Source organism: Berghia stephanieae, chromosome 1 (genome assembly GCF_034508935.2).
Source record: "Berghia stephanieae isolate SIO BIC M18660-M18661 chromosome 1, UCSD_Bste_1.3, whole genome shotgun sequence".
Lineage (NCBI taxonomy): Eukaryota > Metazoa > Mollusca > Gastropoda > Nudibranchia > Aeolidiidae > Berghia > Berghia stephanieae.
In genome coordinates, this window is record NC_088360.1 from 129,898,983 (window position 1) to 129,923,499 (window position 24,517).

The 24,517-nt window shown below is 36.5% G+C and overlaps 1 protein-coding gene across 1 annotated transcript; it reads left to right on the top strand.

Moving 5' to 3' along the window:
* The first annotated feature begins 386 nt into the window (after positions 1 to 386).
* LOC144963166 (peroxisomal membrane protein PEX13-like) lies at positions 387 to 13,977 on the top strand. Its single transcript, XM_078896885.1, has 6 exons — positions 387 to 499; positions 7,565 to 7,922; positions 8,290 to 8,450; positions 10,246 to 10,451; positions 11,184 to 11,309; positions 12,221 to 13,977. Exons 1-6 carry the CDS (start codon positions 417 to 419, stop codon positions 12,565 to 12,567), a joined length of 1,281 nt encoding a protein of 426 aa, XP_078753011.1. The 5' UTR covers positions 387 to 416; the 3' UTR covers positions 12,568 to 13,977.
* Positions 13,978 to 24,517: the final 10,540 nt, after the last annotated feature.

Genomic DNA, 24,517 nt, shown 5'->3' on the forward strand with positions numbered 1-24,517 from the left:
AATAATAATAATAATAATAATAATAATAATAATAATAATAATAATAATAATAATAATAATAATAATAATAATAATAATAATAATAATAATAATAATAATAATAATAATAATATACAAACAAATGGTCAGGTTGGTGCATGACCAATTGTTCTATAACAAAATTAAATTATATTAATCAACTACGGACTAAACACGACATTGGTTTTAGACAAAATTTTGGTGTGTTTGGATAATCTATTGCTTGGGGATGGAAAATGCCAAGGTGGCATTTCTAATCTAACACACCCTCCTCCCACTCCCACCTCCTCCTCCCTACTTAAGGCAGTTTAAGCAGTTTTTTTCGCAAATGAACTCTAACCCCTCGACCTCGGTTTAGGAAAGATCAATGATCAAAGAAAACAGTGAAAACAGACAACATGGCTGCTCCTCCTAAACCCTGGGAGAGAGTAGGTGTAAATTTCCAAAATAATGTTTCATTACCTTCAAATTCAATGTCAAGGTTTGTAACTTGTTATTGTTATTAATGATTTGGATTAGTTTATTTCTATCTCTAATGATTCACCTGGAAGTTGTCAGATAAGTGAGAAGTGACCATGGACCATGGCAGAAGCAGTGTCACTGGCACTGACACTGTCAGTGTCAGCAAAATCAGAATCAGAAGTTCCCTTTTTTTTTTACTTTCTAACTTCTACTTCTACCCCACCACATTACATTACTACATACTCTCATACTGCACACGTTGGGAGGCCCTCCGAAAGCTCCTAGAGAGGTGGGCCTTTGGCCGACCAACCTCCGCTGCACGTCCAACTCGCCTTGAGCATGCATTCACGTAAAATATAAAGATACCTCTGTTTCAAAAACTAGCATCTTTCAACTTTCTAAGAAACATTTTGATTTTTCAGAACTTTAGTTCGTTAAAAAAATACCGGCCAATCTGACCCGTTGAGTCGAATGAAAACGAAATTTTGTTGTTTACACGGTTCAAAGGAAATGTCGTAAATAAGCTTTCATGGACTTCCTGTGTTGTTTTTACAGTGTCACGTGACCTTTTTGAGAAATTTGTCGTCTGCTACAAATAATTAGACCGGTAGGGGGTAGATATTTTCGTTGGCGAGAGAAAAAGTGAGTATTATTTCTTGGACTTGTAGAGAGGCCTAGGGTCCACCAGCAGTCAAGTTGATTGAATAAAAGAAAAAAAGGCCTTTTTTATCCGCCGCCACCACCACCGTGAGAGTGGAGGGGGGGGGGGTGCATGCCGACGAGAGGGAGACGTGTCGATTGGTGACCTTGGTGACGTAGACATCTCAAGGATGCTGGCAGTTGCAGTTGCAGGTGTTCTTAACCCCTTAACAGCGAAGCTAATTTTTTGCTTTTAGATAGTAGTTTGCTTTTATCTTTATTATTGTTAACGGGGAATACAGCGTTTCCACCAAGAGAGTAGTCAGACTATCGCAACTCGGACTTCAATTGTCTATAATAGTTTTGCCGTTACTTGTCTTTTGATGATAGAAGATTTGGTGTTAGGTCAAAGATCGAATTTCGCCGCTAAAAGGTTGCATTGCTACTGGGTTTGCTCTTCCCCCTACCCACCTTTTTGTTTCTTCTTTTTTTTTTCACCTTAGTATTGTTGATTGCTGCTATTTCCTTTTTTATGATTAGCAAGTGCCGTAGGAGTCTCACTGGATGCAGGAGTACTGCAATTAACCCTTTGCCAGTGACACTGATTTTTTTGTTTTCAAATAATAGTCTTCATTTATATTATTTTTTAACGCAGAAAAAACAAACGTTTCCACCATAAGAGCAGTAAGAATATTGATAAAAAGCGCTTTGAGCACGTTGGGTGGATATTGCTCTATATAAAAGCTCAAGTTTTTAAATTGTAATTTGTTTTTTGTCTTTTGATGAAAACGGTAAGATTTTATTTTTGGTCCAAGTAAGATTGATATTCGCCTTTAAAAGGTTAAGTTGTTTTGTTTTTTCAGTTTTTTTTTTGTTTTGTTTTTCAAATGCGGATACGCTGCTTCTTCCTTTTTTTTTCCTCAACTGGCAAGCTATCGCCGTACTTACCCGCATGGCTTGCACACACAAAAGGATACATCTAAGTCACAAAACCTTACATCCAGGTCACAAAATCAGACAACTAGGCCACACATCAAGACATCTCTGTTTCGTTTGTTCCAAGATAGCAAAACAAACCAGACGTCTTGGAGTTCGAAAAAGCTTTCCATAAAATATTTGGTATTTGCAAGACCCCCAGAAACCAATTCCCTATACAGCTCTTGTGCACGGTTACTTATGACCTTGATTTCTTTCGTACCCACCCCCCAAAATCCCACTTATTGTGTGGTATAGGCAGAACATAGTAAATAGCTGGACTGCCACATGCGTGACTAAATTGGCCAAAGAGAGAATCTATACTTTGGCATTAGACACCCATTACCTGATGTCTTGGTTTTTAATCCTAGCCTAGTGAGAGAGAGAAAACAAAACAATCATACATGTATCTGCAAACAACAGAACGTTTTCATTTTACATTGAGATGGGAAGGGAAGGGATAACATTATGACAAGAGAGAGAGAGAGAGAGAGGGAGAGAGAGAGAGAGAGAGAGAGAGAGAGAGAGAGAGAGAGAGAGAGAGGTGAGAGAGAGAGAGAGGGTGAGAGAGAGAGAGAGAGAGGGTGAGAGAGAGAGAGAGAGAGAGATGGGCGGGGGGATGGGGGGATAGTAAGGGGGAATGGGTAAAGATGAAAGAAACAATGGGTTGCCTGATGACGTAGATCAAAGGATTGTTACAGCGGTGTTCACGGAGCGTACTTCGTGAAATTTTAACCTTTTACAGTGACACTGATTTTTTTCTCCAGATTGCTTATGCAGAATAAATCGTTTCCACGAAGAGAGCAGTAGTAAGAGTATATTTCGACTCGGGCTTCAATTAAACTATAAATCGCAAAGCTTGTCTTTTAATGATAACATTAAGACTAAGATCTGGAGTTTGGGGAGTGTAAGATGGAATCTCGCCATTAATGGTTAAAATTGTTTTGATTTAAAAAAAACAACTCACACACACACACACACACACACACACACGAGCGCGCGCGGTCACGACAGCGAGGACCATCACTGACAGAATGTTGCAACGGTAAACCGGTTTATGTGTACATAGATCCTGAGGCTAGATGCCCCGTTACCGTGTACGTAGGCACTCCCAAAAAAAAAGGAAGAAAGAAAGAGAGACACACACACACATACTCACACACACACACACACACATCCACCACACACACACACAGTCTCGCATCCTCTACGAACTAATTTTGCGCACCAATTTTTACTGCACTTATGCACCAAATTGCATACCTATCTAGGGACACTTTTTTCCGTATCTTTTTCTCAATAAACTTTTTAAAAAACCTTTGTTTTGCGCGGCTATTGCGCGGCAAGCGGCTGGCACTAAGGGGGCACCAACCTATGGGTCAGACGAGAAAAACACACGATTTAGCGAGGAATGATCATGAAAATATTTAGGATATAATTTCAAACACAACTTTTGAAATTCATCAAGGATTGTCTAGTACCGAATGTTTTTTGATAGAAAACAAATGTATCTTCAAATCTAAACTGCTTTTGACGGTAAGCGGTAAGTTTTTATTTATTTTTCTGTCCAAACGAATTATTTGTCCTGGTTATAGAAGCTAAGTATTGGTAACACCGGCTCAGCTCTCTACATCTGTGGGAACGTATTTATTGTTTCAATGTTTGTTGTTTGGCTATTGAGTTGTGATTTTCATGTTGGTTGGGTAACCGTAACCTGTACTTACTTAACTTGTACTTATACTGTTGGGTGTCACTGTTATGTGTTATTTCTTCCCTGAGTTTGTGACGTCACAATGGGTGTAAAAACGGGGTTGCATTCATTTCCCAAGCTCTTCTTACTACTTGATAATGGATTGTTGATTAAAACTAAGCCAAGTGTTGACTCTGATTTTAATTCTATTACTATTACCGGATGGACATTCCCGGACTTCGCGTGATGCCTTGATACATGGCATTTTTTAACGGTGGCGTTTTTATACACCTTCATTGCAGGTGTACAAAAACGCACCGTTTTTATGCACCTCCGTTGGCGGTGATGGTAAATTAATGAAAATGTTGCTGCATACGTCCATGAGGTTTAAATAGTTTTAGATTGTAGTTTAGCACGCTGCTTAGTGATTACCGATGTACAATGATAATAAATTAAAGAATAATAGCAATAATTTAAAAAATCAAAAGTAAAAAGAAACATGGCACACAAATACTGATTTCAAATATATAAATAATTTTAGAAAATTAAAGTCGAAGTTTTTTAAAAACATGATAAAAAGTTTTTTTTAAAAAAAAGAAAGAAAGAAAAAAAGCAAACAAAAACAAAGTAAATCAAAAAAAAAAAATGTCATTAATGGGAATCGAACCCGGTACTTTCAAGGTTGGAGTCTGACAGCTTGTCCACTGCGCTATGGAGCCGCCTGACTGTCCATCACATTTAATAAGGTCTTTATTTTACCTTCAATGCAACTTCTATTTTCTGGTTTTATATTTCGATTTTTTAAATTATTATTATTTTTATATAAATTTATTAACAAAAACATCCTACAGATGTCACAATATAACTTTCGCCATGTCCAAATACAGAAACACAATATCGCTAATGAAATTGGGTGGAATGCGCATGCGTGACGGAGGTGTATAAAAACGATCCGTTAAGATACACTGTCAATGGAGGTGTAAAAACACCATGTTTTTTAACCACCCATATATGGAGAACGCCCACTTTGGTGGAGACTTTTTCTTACCTTTTTCCTTTATTTTACATATCGTGAACTAGATTGAGAAATCCGTTCATGACACATCCCCAGAATCCTATTTTTTAAAATATATAATTATAATGTTCTAGTAGGGGGTTTGGGAGGGGGAAACTTTTTTTTTTTTAAGTCTCCCCCCTCCCAAACCCCCTACTAGAACATTATAAAAAAGTTTCCCCCCTACTAGAACATTTTTTTTTTTTTTAAAGAATACTGGGGATGTAGGAGTAGGAGCTTTCGGAAGGCCTCCCTTTAAAATAACTCAAGCTTGTTTTGCTAGGCACTTTGATAAAAATATTCAAAAATATCTTAATTTGACCCAGTTCAGTCAGGTGGATGGGACTTGAAAAAACATAAAATTTGATACCTTATGTGTTTCTCTACAACAAACGGTTTAAGGGTTATTTTTATTTTTATGTTGAATTTTTTTGTCAATTTTACTTTAAAGAGAGAATATGTGATCTCACTGCTGCGAAAAATAAAGTTTAAAAAAACGAGTTTCAGTTTCAACTAACACAGTGAGCCTGTCGGCGGCCACTGGACTGGAGTTATCAAAGTGCCTAGTTTTGTTTCAATTTTCAATCTTCCATTCCATCATTATCCTCACTGCACTGCAAATGTTCAGTAACAGTTACAGTTACAGTCCAATCAAACAAGGGAACAATCACAGATTACTTTGACGAGCAAGTGCTTTCAAAACTGTTTTAAAAGTTCCCAAGCATTCAGCATTCATTATGTCCAGTGGCAGGACATTCCAGTCATTTAATGTTCGTGGGGAAAAAGTTGGGTTTGTATGTCTGTTATTGTACTGTAAATGGTTAGTGTGTTGTAATGCATTGTAACATTGTGTATTATCTACGTTAGCGTAACTATGTCTGATTTGCTTTTTATGTAGTTTGGGATGACGGATGATGATGGGTGTGTTTGGGTCGTTGATGATTGTGTCAGGTAACAATACGGGATACCTTATGCCGTTTTTTCACTGGTTTCCATATAAGTGACTAGAGGGAGGATGTGACACAAACCGGGTCTCTGGATTTGCATCCAGTTGTGAATCTTGCAGTTGCTCTTTGTTCTTTTTCAATCTTGTCTAGGACAGGGGTCCCACACAGCGTCTAGGTTGTTTCTATAAATTATAGTAGTATAATGTCTCTGAATAAGATTCAAATGTTTATTTTAGGCCATTGGCCAAAAGTTATCATAATATCTCTCTGAACAAATTATTCTAACAATTATAATAATAAACGGATAACATGCTTTTAGTAATCGTTTACAACTTTAAAAACATGCAATAATAATAAGAATAATGATAATAATAATGATGATGATGAGAATAAGAACAAAAAGAAGAATACTTCCATTTACTGCTTCCAACAATTCATTCTATCATCAATACAGCCAAAGACCATAACAAAATAATAGTCACTCATTGTCAACTATGACAATTTCATTGACAGTGATAAGTGCTCACTTCTAAGTTTCTGTGTTAATTATTACACTACTCATTAATACATAGATAGACACTAACACATTCATACACAAACAAGCAAACACACACACACATACGTCCTTAAACAATAGAGTAGCGTTACCGACAATTTCTGTAATTATAATACGATTTTCACACAGGTATGATTGTTTATTGAGAATCATCATTACTGTGAGTGATAACACCACTTGAAGATGCTGATGATGATAACAAACGGAATTTTAAAAAGATTAGAAATCAAACATCATCAACAATAATGTCATTGTTGGTGCTTAAGCTGAAGTTCTGATTATCGATGGTGCTCTTCGCGTAAAAATGATACCCAACGAAGCTGTACAAAGGCGAAAAAATGGTGTTAAACAATGTCAAAATTAAAATGATGCCCTGCAGTAAAGATGATGAAGCAATGACACAAGAAATAGATGTAGCCTCAGTGACCTAGGTATGACTGCCACGTCTGCTGTTACCAATTATTTTCTCAGTTCACTTTTGATTGGGTAAGGGATGAGAAATTTGTTGACAAACATCGTTTCAGACTGAATATCGATTTCTTGATCAACTGCACATCCATATACCTGGATGACTTTCCAGTGTAAGGCTCTTGCACACGTCAATTCCATTCTCCATTTTCCACTGAAGTCGCTTTATTGTGACATGGATTATCCTTCACTATGAAGGAAATGATTGAATTTTTAAACAAGTTGACTTTGACGATTAAATCTTCTGTGTCCACCAATGTCATAACACTCAAGTCACTTTCCACCACTCTTATCAGGTTGTTATTCCTTTCTGGCAGAGTCACAAACTGTAACATTATCATCTCATTGCTGGTATTTTTTGGAGATAAATTCATGTCCTGTTTACCAACTACACTAAAATGGAGGTCTAAACCATGGTACTCTTCTCTTTCATGTTCTTTATTGTAACTGTATGATTTTCCTGCATTGACTGAGAACCAACTCCCATGAGTTGTGCTGACTGGATGTGTAGTTTGCTGGAATCTAAGGTGACCACTTTCCGATTATTTTCCTCTCTTCTTTCATATAAAATAATATAATTTATTATAACATAGCTCAATTGGGCCGGCATGTTAGAGTTAGAGGTTTTACTATTACTTATAAATTTATCACCAATGCCATTTTCTTAGATCGTCAAGATTTGATTTTAATATAAATTTATTTGCAGTAGTATTTCAAAGTCAAAAGTGTCCTTGTATAAACTTACTTTGTTACAGCCCTGCGCTTGGTGGAGAAAGCTTACAAAGTGCAATCGGTGGTGTAGCAGCATCACCAGTGCAAACATCCTCGTCCTCCCCTCCTCAACTTCCTCCCCGCCCTGCCCAACAATCATCATATGCCAGCAGACTTGGTGGAACGTATGGAAGTGGGTATGGTGGTTACTCTGGTGCCTATGGTGGTGGATATAGCTCGTTCAGTAATCCTTACAGTTTTGGAGGCTATGGGGGTATGTATAACAGTCCATACTCAAGCCATGGAGGCTATGGGCTACAAAATGCAACCAGCTCATTTGCCAGGCATGCGGAAGAGAGCTCTCGGCCAGCATTTGAATCTATTGAAAGTATTGTCCACGCAGTGAGTACATCATATCAGTCACTAAAAATGTAGCTCTTTTTCTTTCTATATACCTTTATTTTTGTGAAAATCATTATTTGATGAAGTGTTGTTAAAGTTAAATCAAGGCTTTTTGAATTTAGAGTCTTATACATATGCATCAAAACTACACTGGCTATTTTAATAAGTTTGTTGATTCCTCAATTCAATGAATATGTGATTTTATTGAACAAAGAGATTGAATTTTTAATTTAAGACCTTTTAAACTCTGAATGTACTCTAAATATAGCTCCCAACTCCCCCCCCCCCCCTCACCCCCTTTTTAAAAAAATTTTACTTCATTGAATGTTCATTTTTTAAGAAATTCTATTGTTACTGTTATTTTCAGGTCACTTCAGTAGGCATGATGTTGGACTCTACTTTCTCAGCTGTATACAACTCTTTCCGTGCTGTCATTGGTGTGGCTGACAACTTTGCAAGACTCAAGACTCAGCTCATTCAAGTGTTCTCTGCTCTTGCCTTTATCAGAACATTGAGATATCTTTTCAGGTACACGAGATGCAGCAATGATTCGTGATATTTTATGATGTGTTTATTTTCAGGGTGGCTTTAACCTCATGAATACCAATTTTTTTCTCATTTTTCAAACCCTTCATTCTTTTTAAGATGAACTTACTAGGAATATATATTTATCAAATGCAAATGCTGCTTGAATCTTGAAAAGGGGGAGGAGGGAGCATAGGTGCCACTTTTCCGGGATATTCCGGGGTACAGTTTTTTCAGTACTAGATTTTCCGGCTTGTGTCCCACCTCCTCATAACAGGTCGAGGTGAACGACCAACGGAAGGCAATTTTTACACTGAACTTGTGAAACAATTGCACTGCAATGTTTTCACAGTAAGCTTTTTATCAAAAGGAGCACCATAATTATCGACTGCTTATACTGCAATAGATTTCACCTCCTCTGATTTGAGGATAAAGAGGCAGGGCACCCATGTTATTCACTGCAACTGCTTGTACTGCAATGGACTGTACCTCCTCTGATTTGATGATAAAGAGGCGAGGCTCTTTTGTGATTTCAATAAACAAGACATCAAATAATAAAAGTGACCGTGAGATTGACAACAACATCATCAATACCACCACTACTACAATCACAACATCACTACTACCTTGTCCTACATTATCATTGCTACCACCACAACCACCATCATGACATCGTCACTACAACCACCATCACATCATCGTCACCACAACTACAACAACCACATCATCATCATAAGCACCACCACTTGTGCGACACTACCACATCATCAATATTAACTCTATTACAACCACAAGATCATCATTACAACTCCCAACTTGTATACAACAATCACTACCACCACTAATACAGCCACTACCAGGTCATCTTCATTACCTTCCTTACAATGACCACCACCAGCATGTCAAAATGATCACTGACACCACTGTTACTCCAACAACCACCACCACCTCATCATCATTATCAGCATCATCATCAATTCCACTACTGCTACAACCACTATCACATCATCACCATCTCTACCACCACCACTACTACAACAGGTTGTCTATCAAGGTCGTGAATTCGTAAATTTGATGTCTTGGTCATTAAAAATGTCATAAAATTGTTGAAGATTCAAAGAATTAACATGTTTTCTTTAAAAGTTTGTTGAGAATTTAAACTGAGAAGACACAATTACAATCACAAAAAATGACGAGGCTTTATCTAGCAAGGGGAGGGGGGGTGCAAGAGTTGAGAAACATTTTCAGGGGTAGTGAGGGGTAATTTTTCATTTTCAGGGGCATTGATTTTCTGAGTGGCACCCATGGGAGGGAGGGAGGAAGAAGTTGAATTTACACTGCAATTTTATTACAGAAAAATGACACCGGATATCATTTGTCAACAGGCTAATTAATGAATTTGACTCAAAAGTAGCAAGTGAATTTGTCATAAAACCTTTAAGTACTAAATTAACCAATTTTTTTCATAAAAACACTTATACTACTGTAAGGGGTTTCGTGCCAAGTTTCAATCAGTTTTTTTAATTAGAATAATAGCTACATTGAATTGATCCAGAGGGTGATTTAAAAAAAAAAGAATTAAAATTTGGAACTTACATTGATCTTAAAAGTCACAAAATTTATGAAACTTAGCTTATATTTCTAAGATGCAGTAATTCTGTATTTGATATGCTTTATTTGTTGTTGCAGGCCTTATGAATTTTGTACTCTACTCCAATGCAGAAAAACTTACCTAATCTTTGGCCGGAGTGAATAAAAGGATAATGAAAGTAAATCTTTGTTGAATTTCCGATTTCAGGAGATTATTAGAGATTTTGAGACTGCGACCTAAAGGAGAAGCTGAGACAGAGTGGAGAAAAGCTTTCAATGCTGCAGCTGCAGCCGCTGCATCCTCTCCTGGAGGAGATCCCAAAAGAAGCAGTTGGCCAATTCTCATGTTTTTCGGTATCATAATGGGAGGACCCTATTTGATCTGGAAGTTGATATCAAAATTTTCTAGCCAAGGTAATCAATTTAAATTGGTTTTGACAATAATCATAGTAATATTTAAAATTAAAAAAAAAAAAATGAAATGTAACCTCAGGATTGTTTGATCATATGTTTGAATAAGTGCAATGTGTTTCACGTTTATCTCCTTTTCCAGTCCCTATTGAGATGATATATTAGAATTATTGATGCCATACTAATATTGATATTTTTTATTTCATATTAATATTTACTACTTTTTATTTGAAGAATGTTTTACAAGATAGAGCATGTTGGTTTCACTCAAATCAGACTTTCTAAGTGATACTTAATTTGGATTTGGATTATTGTGCTTGTGTGACATGAGCAGAAAATTGGTGAAGATATCTTTATTTTACTCACTTGTGAATCTGTTTGTTGTTGAACTACAATACACTTTATTATTTTTTTTTCAGGACATTTTCAAAAAGAGGCATATTTGGGTTAAGAAATGTTTTAAAAACATTTTTTGTTTGTTTGTTTATTTTTTCCCCCTTTAAAAAAAGGTTTTATTTTTTTCTGGGGCAGGGGAGGTTAGAGAGAAAATACATATATTTTGTGTTTTGTTTTCTTGTCTGCTGTATGTTTGAATTTGAGTTGATTTTCTCTTTTTTGTTGGGTTTTTTTTTTCCCCCAATATCAATATTTTACATGGGAATCAGGCCATCGTGTTTTTGTTTTGACTGTCCATTTGTTTCAATATTGATAATAATTTATTTTTTTTAATTTCAGAGGATTGTGGTTGGGCAAATGGAAGAGATGACCACTTTGTAGCCAAAGCAAACTACAATTTTCAAGGCCAAGGGTCTGAGGAGTTAACTTTCTCTGCTGGACAAGAAATCAAGATTGCTCCTAAAGGTAATTTGGTCACAACTTTGTGCACTCTTAGTTAATGAAGACACCAGATTGGGTATCACTTTTGATCAGATCATGAAGACCAGATTCCTTATGACGATGGATCCGTTTGCAGGTCCATTGGGACTCCTTGTGTACTGTTAGTGTTGCACAATATAAAAGTTCAGGTTTTTAAAAAATTATTCCATTCCGTCTTAGACGGTCAGAACATCTTAAACACCATTTTTAATATAGCAAATAGTTACTGTCTTTATATTTACTGTGCTTACCAATGCAATATAAATCAAACCTGAGCATTTGTATAGCACAATATCCACTTAGCTTGCTCAAAGTGCTTTACAAAGGGTCCCTAGCATCACATAACACGTAGGACGAGATATACTGCCTGTAAGGAGATAGTACAATTTTTTTCCAAATAGACTATGCTGTTAGCAGCCAGGTACTCATTTTTAACACTAGTACGGTGAGAAATCAGTCTTTTTCAAAGACACAACTTTGCACCGCATAGAGGAGGACTCAAACTCAAGACCTACTAGTCTGATTGCGAGTGGCATACCATTACTAAACCACAAATCCTCACAGATTACAAATGAGTTATAATATAAAGTTTAAGTTTTAAGTGTTTATATATGACAAAAAAATTGGAGAATAATATGTGGAGGGATTTTATTTTGGTATGAGATATCAATGTTTAATAATAATGAGAAAAATTTGAGAATTTTAATTAATTTTTTTTTTTTTTTTTATTAGATGCAGTTACACCTCACTATTCTCCACACAAGTCAAAAGTATTTTTAGATTCACAAATTTGTTTATGTTTTGAAATGCACATATTTTTTTTGTTACATACCAAGAGAATGTTTTTTTGTTTTTTTTTTAAAACATTGTCATGTCTCTTTTTCTTTACTTTCCAGAACTTCAGCCAAGAGTGAGAGGCTGGCTCATGGCTTCTGTTGACGGTACCACCACAGGTTTGATTCCTGCCAATTATGTCACCATCCTAGGGAAGAAGAGAGGTCACAACCAAGACCCAGCAGATCCAACACAAACCTCTCAAAGCAATAGTCAAACACTGAGTCATTCCGCGTCTTCTCAATTTCCTTCCACAAATGTCCAACAAATGAAGTCTTTAAGTAGTGAGTCGGACTTCAATTCATATTTTGGAAATTCTGATGGACAATTGTCAAATGAAGCAAGCCTGGCATATGAGGGGACAAGTGGTCAACAAGCTGCTGATATTTTGGATACTGTTGACAAGTGAGGATTATTGAAAAAGAAAGTATTGAGCAAACATTAATAGAAAAGCTTCAAAAATGATCAGAAATACTTGAAATGGATGTTTCAGGGTCAAAAACCCTCTTTCAGTCAACAACAAAACAGTTGAAACTACATAAAACCCGGATAAACTATCTGGATTCTATATGAAGTGGAGTTCTGGATACCTCAGTTGGTAAAGCACTCGCTTCCCAAAAAAAGGGACCCAGATCGATCCTGGTTGCGATCGAGATTTTTCTCTTTCTCCCCTGTCCACCCAGTAGTGTTTGGGTAGCTGGGTCTGTTAGATTTGGCAGAAAGTATTTTGCAATAGACATCATCCTATCCAAATGGTAGGAAGCAATTGTTATTTTCTGTTTCACGCTATAGAAACTGATAAATTCCAGCTTCATGGTCCTTATCTCTCTGAAGGACTACTTGTTAAAAAAATACTTTTTTCCTATATGCAGTATTATCGTTTTAATTGGTTTTGTTGTTGACTGAATAAAGGTTTTCAGAGTGAACCACCTGTGTTAAGAACTATTTGGTTCATTCTCAAAGCTGTTCATTTTTGTTCAATACTTTTGACAGTCCTCAGCTTCTAGTGGCGTCTCATTCACCAATGATGAGTTGAATTCTACTATATTATGCATGATATGTGTGTGTACATTCAATGGAAATCTACTGTGATAAGGTGTTTACTACTATGACACATCGTTTGGGTCATAATCATGTCATTAAATCTAGATTGAGGTAACCGCCACGAAATCATAATTTTTATATTTTAAGCAGCACTAAGTTGGGTTTTTTTCTAACCATGCATAAAAACCAAGATGGAATATTGAATAGGTCTTGGTTCTATTCACGTTATATATGAATATATAGACTTTTCCGGTCTTTTTTTCATTATGCCCCTCCTGCAGCTTATAGAGTAAACTTGGTTTTCTTTGTAATTTATGTTTTAAGTATTTATTTATATAATATAGTGTTTCTGTTCGGTTTTGAATTGTATTTTCTTTCTTTCCTCTCTCTCTTTCTCTTCTCTCTCTCTTTCTTTTTCTTATAGTTTCAGAGTCATTCCTTCAATTCATTGATATTGATTTAAAGCTAAATATTTTCTTTGTTTGATTTATGTCCAATGTATAAGAAAGTTCTCTACCTGGACCGGGTCTCTGACCTCCCATGGAGGACAGAAGGTCACCTGCTGTGTCTTCTATCCCCCCTATATCTGTTTTCAATTGCAAATCAAGAATTTTTTGACTGTCCCATTTCTTCCTGTTTACTGGTGCTGAAATGACCTAAATGTGTTACAAACGTCGTAAAATCCTTAAAAACAAAGTTCTCTCCCAAGTCTGCAATGAACACAATATACACGCTTTGCAGGCCTTTTTTTTTTTCATTTTTTATTAAGTGATTACTTACACGACAAATATTCATTGGACAAAGATAATGTAATTACAATTTACAAAAAAAGGATTCACTCTTTTATACATTTTACCTTTCTATTTCATTTTGTTTCATGCACGAGAACTTAAGTTCAAGATTCATTTTCTCTAAAAAAAATTTCGTTTGTTAGGAAGTAGGAAGAGGAGAAGACAATTTTCTTTTTTATCACCATAGCCTTGTAGTTGAATTGTCAGATTTTATCACTTTTAATTTATTTATTGATTATTTTGTTGTTTATTCTAAGAGAGAGTTTATTTCCTGGGTGGGGTTCCTACCTCCCATAGCGGGCAGGGAGGTACTTGCTGTGTCTTCTATCCCCTCTTATCTGTTTTCCAATTGCTTTCTGTCTTTGTCTTGGAATGAGATTGCTTGGTTTTGTCCTGACCTTGGTCGGAGTCCTTGGCTGAGAGGGAAACAGTCGAATGTATAGTAAATCATCTCTCTGTTATGTACTGTTACTCTTTTCATTTTTAACATATGATTTGTAAACCTTTGAGTGTGTTCCTCTAAGTGGGATCTATGCTTTTGTCTGGATGAGACTTTTAGGTGATCTCAAACTAAGTACTTTGATAGTGTGCTCTTGGAATGGACATATGTTTCCTATTTGAACCAATTCCCCTTTGTCTTACCTTTTCTTATATTCTTTAATCGTAATTCTAGAACTTATAACTATCCCGTTTTCTTCCTTTTTACTGGCGCTGATATGACCTTATGTGTTGCAAGCGCCATAAAACCCTTAAAAACAAAAAACAGTTTATTTCTATTTGTTACATTTTATTTTTATTTTCTAATCATGTGTCATAGCAAGACTGAAAGGTTTTGCCTTTTTAATATCATGTTTAAGTAATGGGAATGTATTGAAAGGAAAGAGTTTTATGATGGGATATGGCTATAGATGGTACAAATTGGATATCTTGATGGTATTTGAATGCAGACAGTACATATTATGGTACAGTACAGCTTGCATGTAACTGCCTCGGTTGCAACAGGGCTCGGCTACAACTGGAAATTTAAAAATTCACAAAACAAAAGACTAGTGAGAGACGCGTGACTGCCCGATCAATAAGTTGATACACTTTCACTTAGGCCTAGTATGTTTCGTGAGGAGTGATGAATGTACGTCTCGCAACTGATTGGGTGAGAAGTGAGATGTTGAAGAGCTCTATGTGAAGCCTGAAGCTAGGACTGTGCGTTACTTGAGTTTTGAAGTGCACTTAATGGCTGTCAGTGGCACAATTGGAATGTGTGGCAAGCAGAAGAAAGGAGGAAGTTAGAATTAATCATTGTTCAAACCCGCCTTGTGTCCTAAGTATGTGGAAGAGGGGGTGAGGTATGGTGATTTCAAGAGGGCAGGGGGGGGGGGGGGGGGGCATGAATGGAAGTCACAGTCACATCATCTGATTTACATACTGAGGGAGGTAACTCGAATTTGCTCCTTGTGTTTTGTTTTTTCTAGTTTCTCTCAGTATTGCTTCCCTTCAAATTCTGTAAGCATGGATATAACGGGACACGGCTACAACAGGGATTATTTGCTTGTCCCACCATCCCCGTTTTATCCTAGTTCCTCTGTATTGGAATACAAATGTTACACACTGAATATTCCCTCTTGTTAATGAGAGTTCTCAAGTCAATCTTCTGGGTGGGGATCCTGACCTCCCATAGCGGGCAGGGAGGTACATAATGTGTCTTCTATCCCCATATATCTATTTTCCAACATGCTTTCTGTCTTTGTCTTGGAATGAGATTACTTGGTTTCTTTCCTGGCCCTGGTCAGGGTCCTGGCTGGGAGGGAAACAGTCAAGTGCATAGTTATTGTTATGGGAGATGATATTTTTTCCCTTGTAAATCATCTCTGTTATGCATTGTATTATGCTTAGTTTACATATTATATTATATAATTTGTAAGCATTTGAGTGTGTTCCTCTTAGTTCGGGCCTGTGCTTGTGTCTGGATGAGACTTTTAGGTGATCTCAAACTAAGTACTTTGATAGTGTGCTCTTGGAATCTACATCTGTTTCCTATTTGAACCAATTCCCCTTTGTCTCACCTTTTCTTTTGTGCTTTAATTGTAATTCTAGAACTTTTTACTATCCCATTTTCTTCCTTTTTACTGGCCCTTATATGACCTTAATGTGTTGCAAGCGCCGTAAAACCCTTAAAACAAACAAAACAAACAAGTCAATCTTATTCTTATAGAAAATATATTTAATTCGTTTGAATTTATTTTATGAAGACACTACTGGTCATTAAATGTAAAAATTATATATTTTTATACAATTGGTACATATTTCAGAATTGTCTGGCTTTTTTTTATGTTCCGGAGTAAAATTGAACGAATGTACCTATGCAAGTGAAATATACGGTTCAAAGTGCATTCTCTCCTAATTTTTTAACAAAAAGTCTTGTTTAAAATACATTTTTGGCAGCTGACAATTTTTTTCTGTCCCTATTTCAAACCATTTTATTTGAATAAAATATGGTACAATTTGTGTACCATGGAATGGGGTAGATAAGACCAGCCCCCAAATGTGTCCCGCAGATTGAAAGATATTAAGCCATTTGGCAACTTTTTAAACATCTTTATAGGATGAATGGAAACAAGCCAATGTTACTGCCATTCATAAAAAGGGCAGCATATTGGATGCTGCAAACTACAGACCCATGCATACTCTGTAAGGTTATGGAGTCTATCTTGAAAGACCGAATAATAGAGTTTCTTGAAAGCCATACAATACTAAATGATAATCAGCATGGTCTTAGACCAAAGAGATCATGCATTATTCAACTTTTACAGGTGATCGAGGATTTTACCAAGTTAATTGATCCTGATCAATGCATTGATGTTGTTTATTTTGATTTCTGCAAGGCTTTTGATTCTGTTCCACACGAGAAATTATTCACTAAACTTAAAGCATATGGATTTAACAGGAATATCTATAACTGGATTAAAGACTTCCTTAATAATCTAATACAAATAGTCATTGTCAATGGGGTGGGGCCAGATTTTAAGAATGTCTCTAGCGGCGTACCCCAAGGATGTGTATTGGGACCATTTTTTTACCATGTGGCATTTATCCAATCTGTAAACTGTTTGTAGATCATAACATTCTACAAAATGATTTCTTTTCACTTTTCAAATGGTCTACAACATGGCATTTGGATTTTAATGTTTTGAAATATAAAGTAATTACATGAAGGAAAAAATAATCCATGTTAATGTCATAATTATTTTACTGATACTTCTATGTCAAATCTACTTTCTGTTCCGCCTTATGAAAAAGATGTCGGAGTTACTTTTAATTAATTTTTTGAATTTTGTTGTACATATTGATAATAGTGTACGCCATGCAAACAGAATGATGGGAATAATATATAGGACAATTATAAGTCTTGATAAAACCATATTTTTGTATTTGTACAAATCGCTCGTTCGACCAATTCTAGAATACGGAAATTGCATCTGAAGTCCATTGTATAAAAGACAGTCTATTAGTATTGAAAGTTTACAGAGGAGAGCTACCAAAAAGTTTTATGCAATACAGATTTATGGTCTGGATAAGATAGACTTTTCTGAATTTTTTTTCATATTCTAATATTACTTTTACTAGAGGGGACAAGTTAAAGATTTATGTCACTAGATGCAAAACAAACATAAGATAAAATTGGTTCCGTATTCGTATTGTCCATAAAAGAAACAATTAGAAAGTTGAAACAAAGAATGCAAAATCTATACATTATTTCAAGGTGTTAGTAGACAGGGAATTATAAGAAGGGAGATTTATATATAATGAGTAATACTTGTTTGCACTGCTGTTGACATGGCTTTCAATCTTGTATGTAATTATCATGCATTGTTATCTTATTATGGGTATGTTCTATAAGTATGGATGGATGAGAGTGTGTGTTTTGCGTGTCACGGTTAAAGATATACGTTTGTACATCACACATACATGGATACATTTAAGTCCATTATCTTTACCATGTTTATCATTATTGTAATCTTTCAATCAATAGATTTTTAGCATTTTTATTAAGTTAAGGGCATTCAAGGGATTTTATCCTATTTCACCCTGTACCATTTGTTATGTTATGTTTAGGATATATCTTAACACTCAAATAGCCTGTCGGATGTTCTTTGTCTATAGAAGGGCGAAGTATATATCAAATTATTGATGTACATTTTACCACATTTGTTTAATATCTTTCAATCTGGGGGGGGGGGGGGGGGGGGAGGGGCCACATTTTAGTCACCCCATCCTAGGGTATTAATAAAAAATTGCACCCTTCCACATCGGCATCAAGAGATGTCGTCGCTTAGGCATTCCATGAAAGAATATAGATAATTCATCAAACAAACATCTAGTGTCAACAGGGAACTTGTCCAAAGTGAGCAAACTGGGAGTTAATAATCTTGCCTAGGAAATAAAAACGAAAGTCCCTGAAAAGGGGCACAAAAACAGCATCCTTTGGGTCACAGTGCAATGCCTTCACCACTCGCATGTTCCTGTGACGATATATAATCTATTTATAGTGTTTTAGACTGTTCCTTTTCGTTTGGACAGGCATCACAATGACCTATGAGTGATGCATATGTTTTAAATTTGTTAAGTGAAAGGAGGAAAAAAGGCACGAATAATTGCGTAAAAGCAATGGTCATAGTCATAGTCTTTTACTAAAGATTTTTTATATTATTATCATTATTATTCTCATCATCACCATCATTATTATTATAATAAATGTTTGTTATTTGTTCTTGTAATTTCAGCTGTTGAAAAGACTTCTTTGTTGATGTGTATAACTGTAAATTCCCTTAATAAAAAGAAGAAAAAATGATATTAAAAATAAAACAGAAACCTTATTTTCTGTTGGTGAATTTATTTGATTGTTTATATTATATGTTTCATTTCACTCCCCCCACCCTCTCTTTTCTTTTTATATTTTTGTATGACACGATGCAAGCACCAACAGGGCACTGATAAGGTACAAGTCTCACGAAGGACGTCCTCCAAAGAAAGGGGCGTTACGTTACGCATTTCATCGCCATACTATTTCAAATCAAATGGAAGGCAGAAGTTGCTATTAAACCTACAAAGAGTTGGCCCTAGTGGTTGTCCTGATAACGATAAGTTCCTCAGAGTCCTCCTTCAATTACGTTACGCATTTCATCGCCCATACTATTTCAATCAATTTGGAAGCAGAAGTTGCTATTAAACCTACAAAGAGTTGGCCCAGTGGTTGTCCTGATAACGATAAGTCCTCAGAGTCCTCCTTCAATCGTTACGTTACGCATTTCATCGCCATACTATTTCAAATCAAATGGAAGGCAGAAGTTGCTATTAAACCTACAAAGAGTTGGCCCTAGTGGTTGTCCTGATAACGATAAGTTCCTCAGAGTCCTCCTTCAATTACACAGCACCCCTGAACCAGACTGCTAGATCATTTTCGGCCAACCCATTCGGGATCCTCTTTCGTTCACAACCTTGTGTACGATCAATGTGGTGTGAAGTGTTGGCCAACAAAGGAGAACCGCTATGCACGCGTTTAACAAGGCCATCATCTGAGATGCTAAATGACTACCAACTACCAGAATCAAACTAAGTTAACGTATTTTTCATATTGGCAATTGCCTAGAAATGAACATTTGAATTGATTTAAATTGTGTGCGCGCGCATGCATTTGAAGACAGAAAGAGAGACTAATACTAATAGATAGATAAATAGATGGATAGGTTGATAGATAGACAAAGAGGGAGAGTTTGATGTGAAAGTGTTTAAAATTATATATCATTGGTAAGTATAGGAAGCTGAAAAGTGAACACTGATGTGTGTATGTGAGAGTGAGATTGTTTTGTTTGTTTTTTAAGGGTTTTACGGCGCTTGCAACACATTTTCATTTAGGCTACTGTATATCAAAGCCAGTAAAAAGGAATAAAATGGGAGAGTAAAAAGCTCTAGAATTACAATTAAAGCACCCAAGAAAAGGTAAGACATAGGGGAACTGGGAAGAAATAGGGATCAGATGTAGATTCCAAGAGCATACCACCAATCTGTCATCTGCATTTTTTGCGGCGGCAAATATCAGGGCAATCCGCAAATTTCCCAAAATTGGCAAATCGTGGCAAATTTTGGGAAAATTGGCAAATCGCGTGGCAAATTTTGAGAAAACAAGAAGCGAAACAAAATAATGAAAAAAAAAAGGGTGCGAAACTTGAGAAATGTTGCAGCTTTGCCTGGCCCAAACCAAGGGAAGCTACTCTCTACGGATAATGATCCTTTAAAATCTTTGTAACAACGCTATTCATAATGTAGCCTCCTCAAATGTAATAAATTGTCTTTTATATTTATTTTTTCTGTATCGCGTGTTAATTTTTACTGAAACGCTTAGTTCATCAAATTTTGGTCTTTTTGGCAAATTTTAGGTCCCAATTTGGCAAAAAAAATGCAGATGACAGACCAATGTACGTAGTTTAAGATCACCTATATCTCATCCGGACACAAGCACAAAATCCAACAAAGAGGAATACACTCAAATGCATACATTATACGTTCAAAATAACAAATATAATAATACATAACAGATGATTTACAAGGAAAAAAATATCGTCTCCCAAAACAATAACTAAGCATTTGACTGTTTCCCTCCCAGCTACGACTCCGGCCAGGATAAAACCAAGTAATCTCATTCCATGACAAAGCATATTGGAAACAGATATAAGGGGATAGAAGACACAGTATGTACCCCCCTGCCCACTCTGGGAGGTCAGGAACCCCACCCAGTGAGAGTGCTCAAAGTGCATGTAGTGATAAGTACAGAAAGATGAAAGTGAAAAACTAACGAGGCCAGAGAACTGAGTGCATTGATTTGTGTGTGTGCACGTTTGTATGAAAGAGAGAGATTGAGTGATTGAGCGAGAGAGATAGTTTGAGGTCAAAGTATTTGTGATGACCTATCATTGGTAAATACTGGAAGGTGAAAATGAAAATTAATCCGGACTATAAAAAAAAATGAGTGCAATTTATTGATTTGTGTCTGTATGAAGAGAAAGAGAGAAAAACAATTAAAGAGAGAGAAAGAGAGAAAAACAATTAAAGAGAGAGAAAGAGAGTTTTGAGCTAAGTTTTTTAAGGGTCTTTACGGCGCTTGCAACACTGGTTGCAGTAGTATTGGAGGTGGTAGTGGTAGTAGTAGTAGTGGTAGGGATGGTGACGAGGTGGTTGTAGTGATGGTGATTGTTGCAGTAGGGATGGTGATGTGGTTGAAGTAGGGATGGTAATGAGGCAGTTGTAGTTGTAGTGATAACGATGATGTGGTTGTGATGATGACGTGTTGATGGCAGCAACGATGATGATGTAATTGTGGTGGTGGTGAAGGATGATGACGATATGACGGGTGGTTGGATGGGAGCATCACCTTGAATCATATACCTATGATGTTCGCATGGGTGTACGATCCGATAGTGATGTCGTTTCTTCTTCTCTTTACTAGCCTATCCTGCTTCTTTGGTTTGTGATTGTATTTTTGACAGGGGATATTTTTTTTCTGTAAATCTTGCTGTTTGTTCTTGTTATTTATAATTTAGCTTATGATATCTTTAGGTTATGATTTGATTGACATTTGTACTATTTTTGTTAGATTGCTTGTTTTTTTGTTTCAGCGGTCTTCATATAACCTCATTGTGTTGGAAGAGACCTAAAGCAACAAAAACAAAATGACGATATGATGATGGCTGTAATTGTCTGGTATTAATAATGATGAAGAGGTTGCTGTATTCATGTTGGTAGTGGTGAAGATGGTGTTGTGGTTGCAGTCATGGTGGTAGTGGCAATGATGTAGTAGTAGTTGTAGTGATGACCTCAAAAAATTGAGTTTCCTCAGTAATATCAAAACCAAGGGGTTCTCGGAGTCCTTAAATTTAAGGAGGCCGCGGGAAACCTGTGACTGAGAGGAATGGGAGATTTTTAAAAGATCTAAAGCACCCCACTCAATCCCCTGTAGTCTGTAGCGTCTTTGATAGTTGACGCCGAAATGACTCATCCTGATACAAGCACAGGTCCCCATTAAGAGAACACACTCAAATGTTTACAAATCGTACATATACTCCTGCACGGTTTCCTCAAACTCATTCAAATGTCCCGAATTTTTTCCTTATTATTCTGTTATCATTCCATTCCTACAGAACTAAAGTCACCCAGCCAGCATGAAGAAATTAGATTCATTAAAGGAATTTTTATTAAAGTATCTATCTACACTGTATGTGTATGTATGCAATGATACACACGCATACAATACATAAAGGCGCTCCATACCCGTTTCGAATAACCGACACCTCTCTGCTCATTCCGATCACTTCCCCATTCATTCTAAAGCTTGGCTACGACAGTAAATGAATGTTGTGATACAGCAACCCCCCCCCCCCCCCCCCAACTTCTTGTAAAATGTTATGTATAGTTATCCCCCACAACATAGACAATAAAGTTAATAAATACGTAATAATAAAGCTCTCTTTATTCATCCTCAAGGGGAGCTTTGTCCTAATGCTTTTTACAATAGCCCAGGTGTCAACCCCAGCTCAGCGGTGCAAATTGAGCTATGGAGAGGTGGCTAGTTGAAGAAGGCTGCATGACGCAGCGAATATTCAAACTAGGTATCTTTCGGGTTTGAAGCCACGACCCCACCATTGACCCACCCAGTCACAGAAAAAACAAAGACAAGAATGTTTGTTTTGAAGGGTTTTACGGCGCCAGTAAAAAGGAAGAAAATAGGATAGTCGAAAGTTCTAGAATTAAGCACCCAAGAGAGAGTAAGATAAAGGGGAATTGGGAACAAATAGGGATCAGATGTAGATTCCAAGAGCATACCATCAATGTACTTAAGTCTGATATCACCTACTATAAGTCTCACCCAGACACAAGCACAAGATCCAACAAAGGAATACACTCCAACCAAATGCTTACATTTCATTATACATTAAAAATAACAAATATAATAATACATAACAGAGAGATGATTTACAAGGAAAAAATATCTCCCAAAACAATAACGGTAGACCTGTAAATTCTCTGTCAATTCGTCAAATTCAAATATTTTAAAAAAAAGAAAGAACTGAAGAAAAAAAGAATTCACAAATCGTAGTCGAATGACCATAAAGTAATTAGGAGTGTTCCACAATGCTACGCAAAGCTCATGGGAGCCGTTTATATCAACGATGGATTTATTGCCAAGGCTAAGCGGCACTTTTTAGAATTGGCTGAACACATCCCAGTGTAAGTTCACACAGCCTTCGTTAAATTATACATATTTTCACTTTCCAACTTGACGTGATCCCAACGGTAGCCAACTTTAACTGAGCCGCCGAGCGATAAATTTCACTGTTTCATCTAAGCCAAAATTGACCACATTTACGAGCTGGGTTTTAAAAGTATAAAAAAAGTAAAATGCGAATGCCGAAAGTCACATCTCTAGGAGATGATAATGGGAGACACCTTTAAATCGAAAGTTAGATTAGGATAGATTGCTACAAGCACATTTCGATTGCCTCGCATTGTAAACAAACTGGTTGACCTTTTCTTCACTGATAGGGTAACCTGATTATAAGGAACAATGGTAAGTAGCCTAATTCATTCCCGTTCAAATCAGGACGTTTTCTGTCATTGTTTTGCTCAAGCCCAAGCGAGCTTGCTGTTTTGTGGCGATTTGCCTTCATTTCACCTGCCGAAGTTTCTTCTTAATTCACTTCTACTTAATAATTCAGTGTATTGGCCAGAAATCATATTTATTTAAGTTTTTTTTTCTGTCATTAACTGATTGAAAATCAAGTTTGCTCATTGCTACATTCTAATTTTCTCACAATGACTGGGCTGTTCGTGGATCGCAATTCAGACTTGTCGAGCATCGTTAAAGAGGAATAAATTCAATTGGTCATGGCTAGAAGTTAAAGATGATAATGGTGATTATTTTTCTGACTATGCCATAAAAATTCCAGATGCAATATGACTTTGATGAAGTCATCTTTACCTATATGAATGACATGCTTATTTAGCATTCCTACTTCTACATCAAATTATGGCAGTCATACTTCCAGTAAGAAATAACACCCACTATTTTAATGTATTGTATATATCACTCTCCTCTCCAATGATGCCCTTATTTGTTAAAAAATAATTGAATCTTCAGTTTGTCGAAGAGTTTCAGTCAATTTTTACAGAGCTCATTTACAGGTCTAACTATGCATTTGACTGTTTCCCTCCCAGTCCCAGCCAAGGACTCCGGCCAGGGCCGAGACAAAGCCAAGCAATCTCATACCAAGACAAAGAAAGCATGTTGGAAAACATATGAGGGGATAGAAGACACGGTAAGTACCTCCATGCCCACTGTGGAGGTAGGGAACCCAACCCAGAAGATAAGAATGGAAAAAGACAACAGATAAAGCAGGAGGAGGGGGCAGGAAAGACCTTACAGTAGCTGTACCTCCAAAGCATGACAAAATCAGAGACTGAAGCAACCAAAAGCAA

Bases quoted from the DNA above. Each gene is read 5' to 3' on its own strand.
- LOC144963166 (XM_078896885.1), top strand. From the start codon at position 417: ATGGCTGCTCCTCCTAAACCCTGGGAGAGAGTAGGTGTAAATTTCCAA. The intron at 8,451-10,245 runs GTACACGAGATG...TTCCGATTTCAG, and splicing joins ACATTGAGATATCTTTTCAG to GAGATTATTAGAGATTTTGA. The intron at 10,452-11,183 runs GTAATCAATTTA...TTTTAATTTCAG, and splicing joins ATCAAAATTTTCTAGCCAAG to AGGATTGTGGTTGGGCAAAT.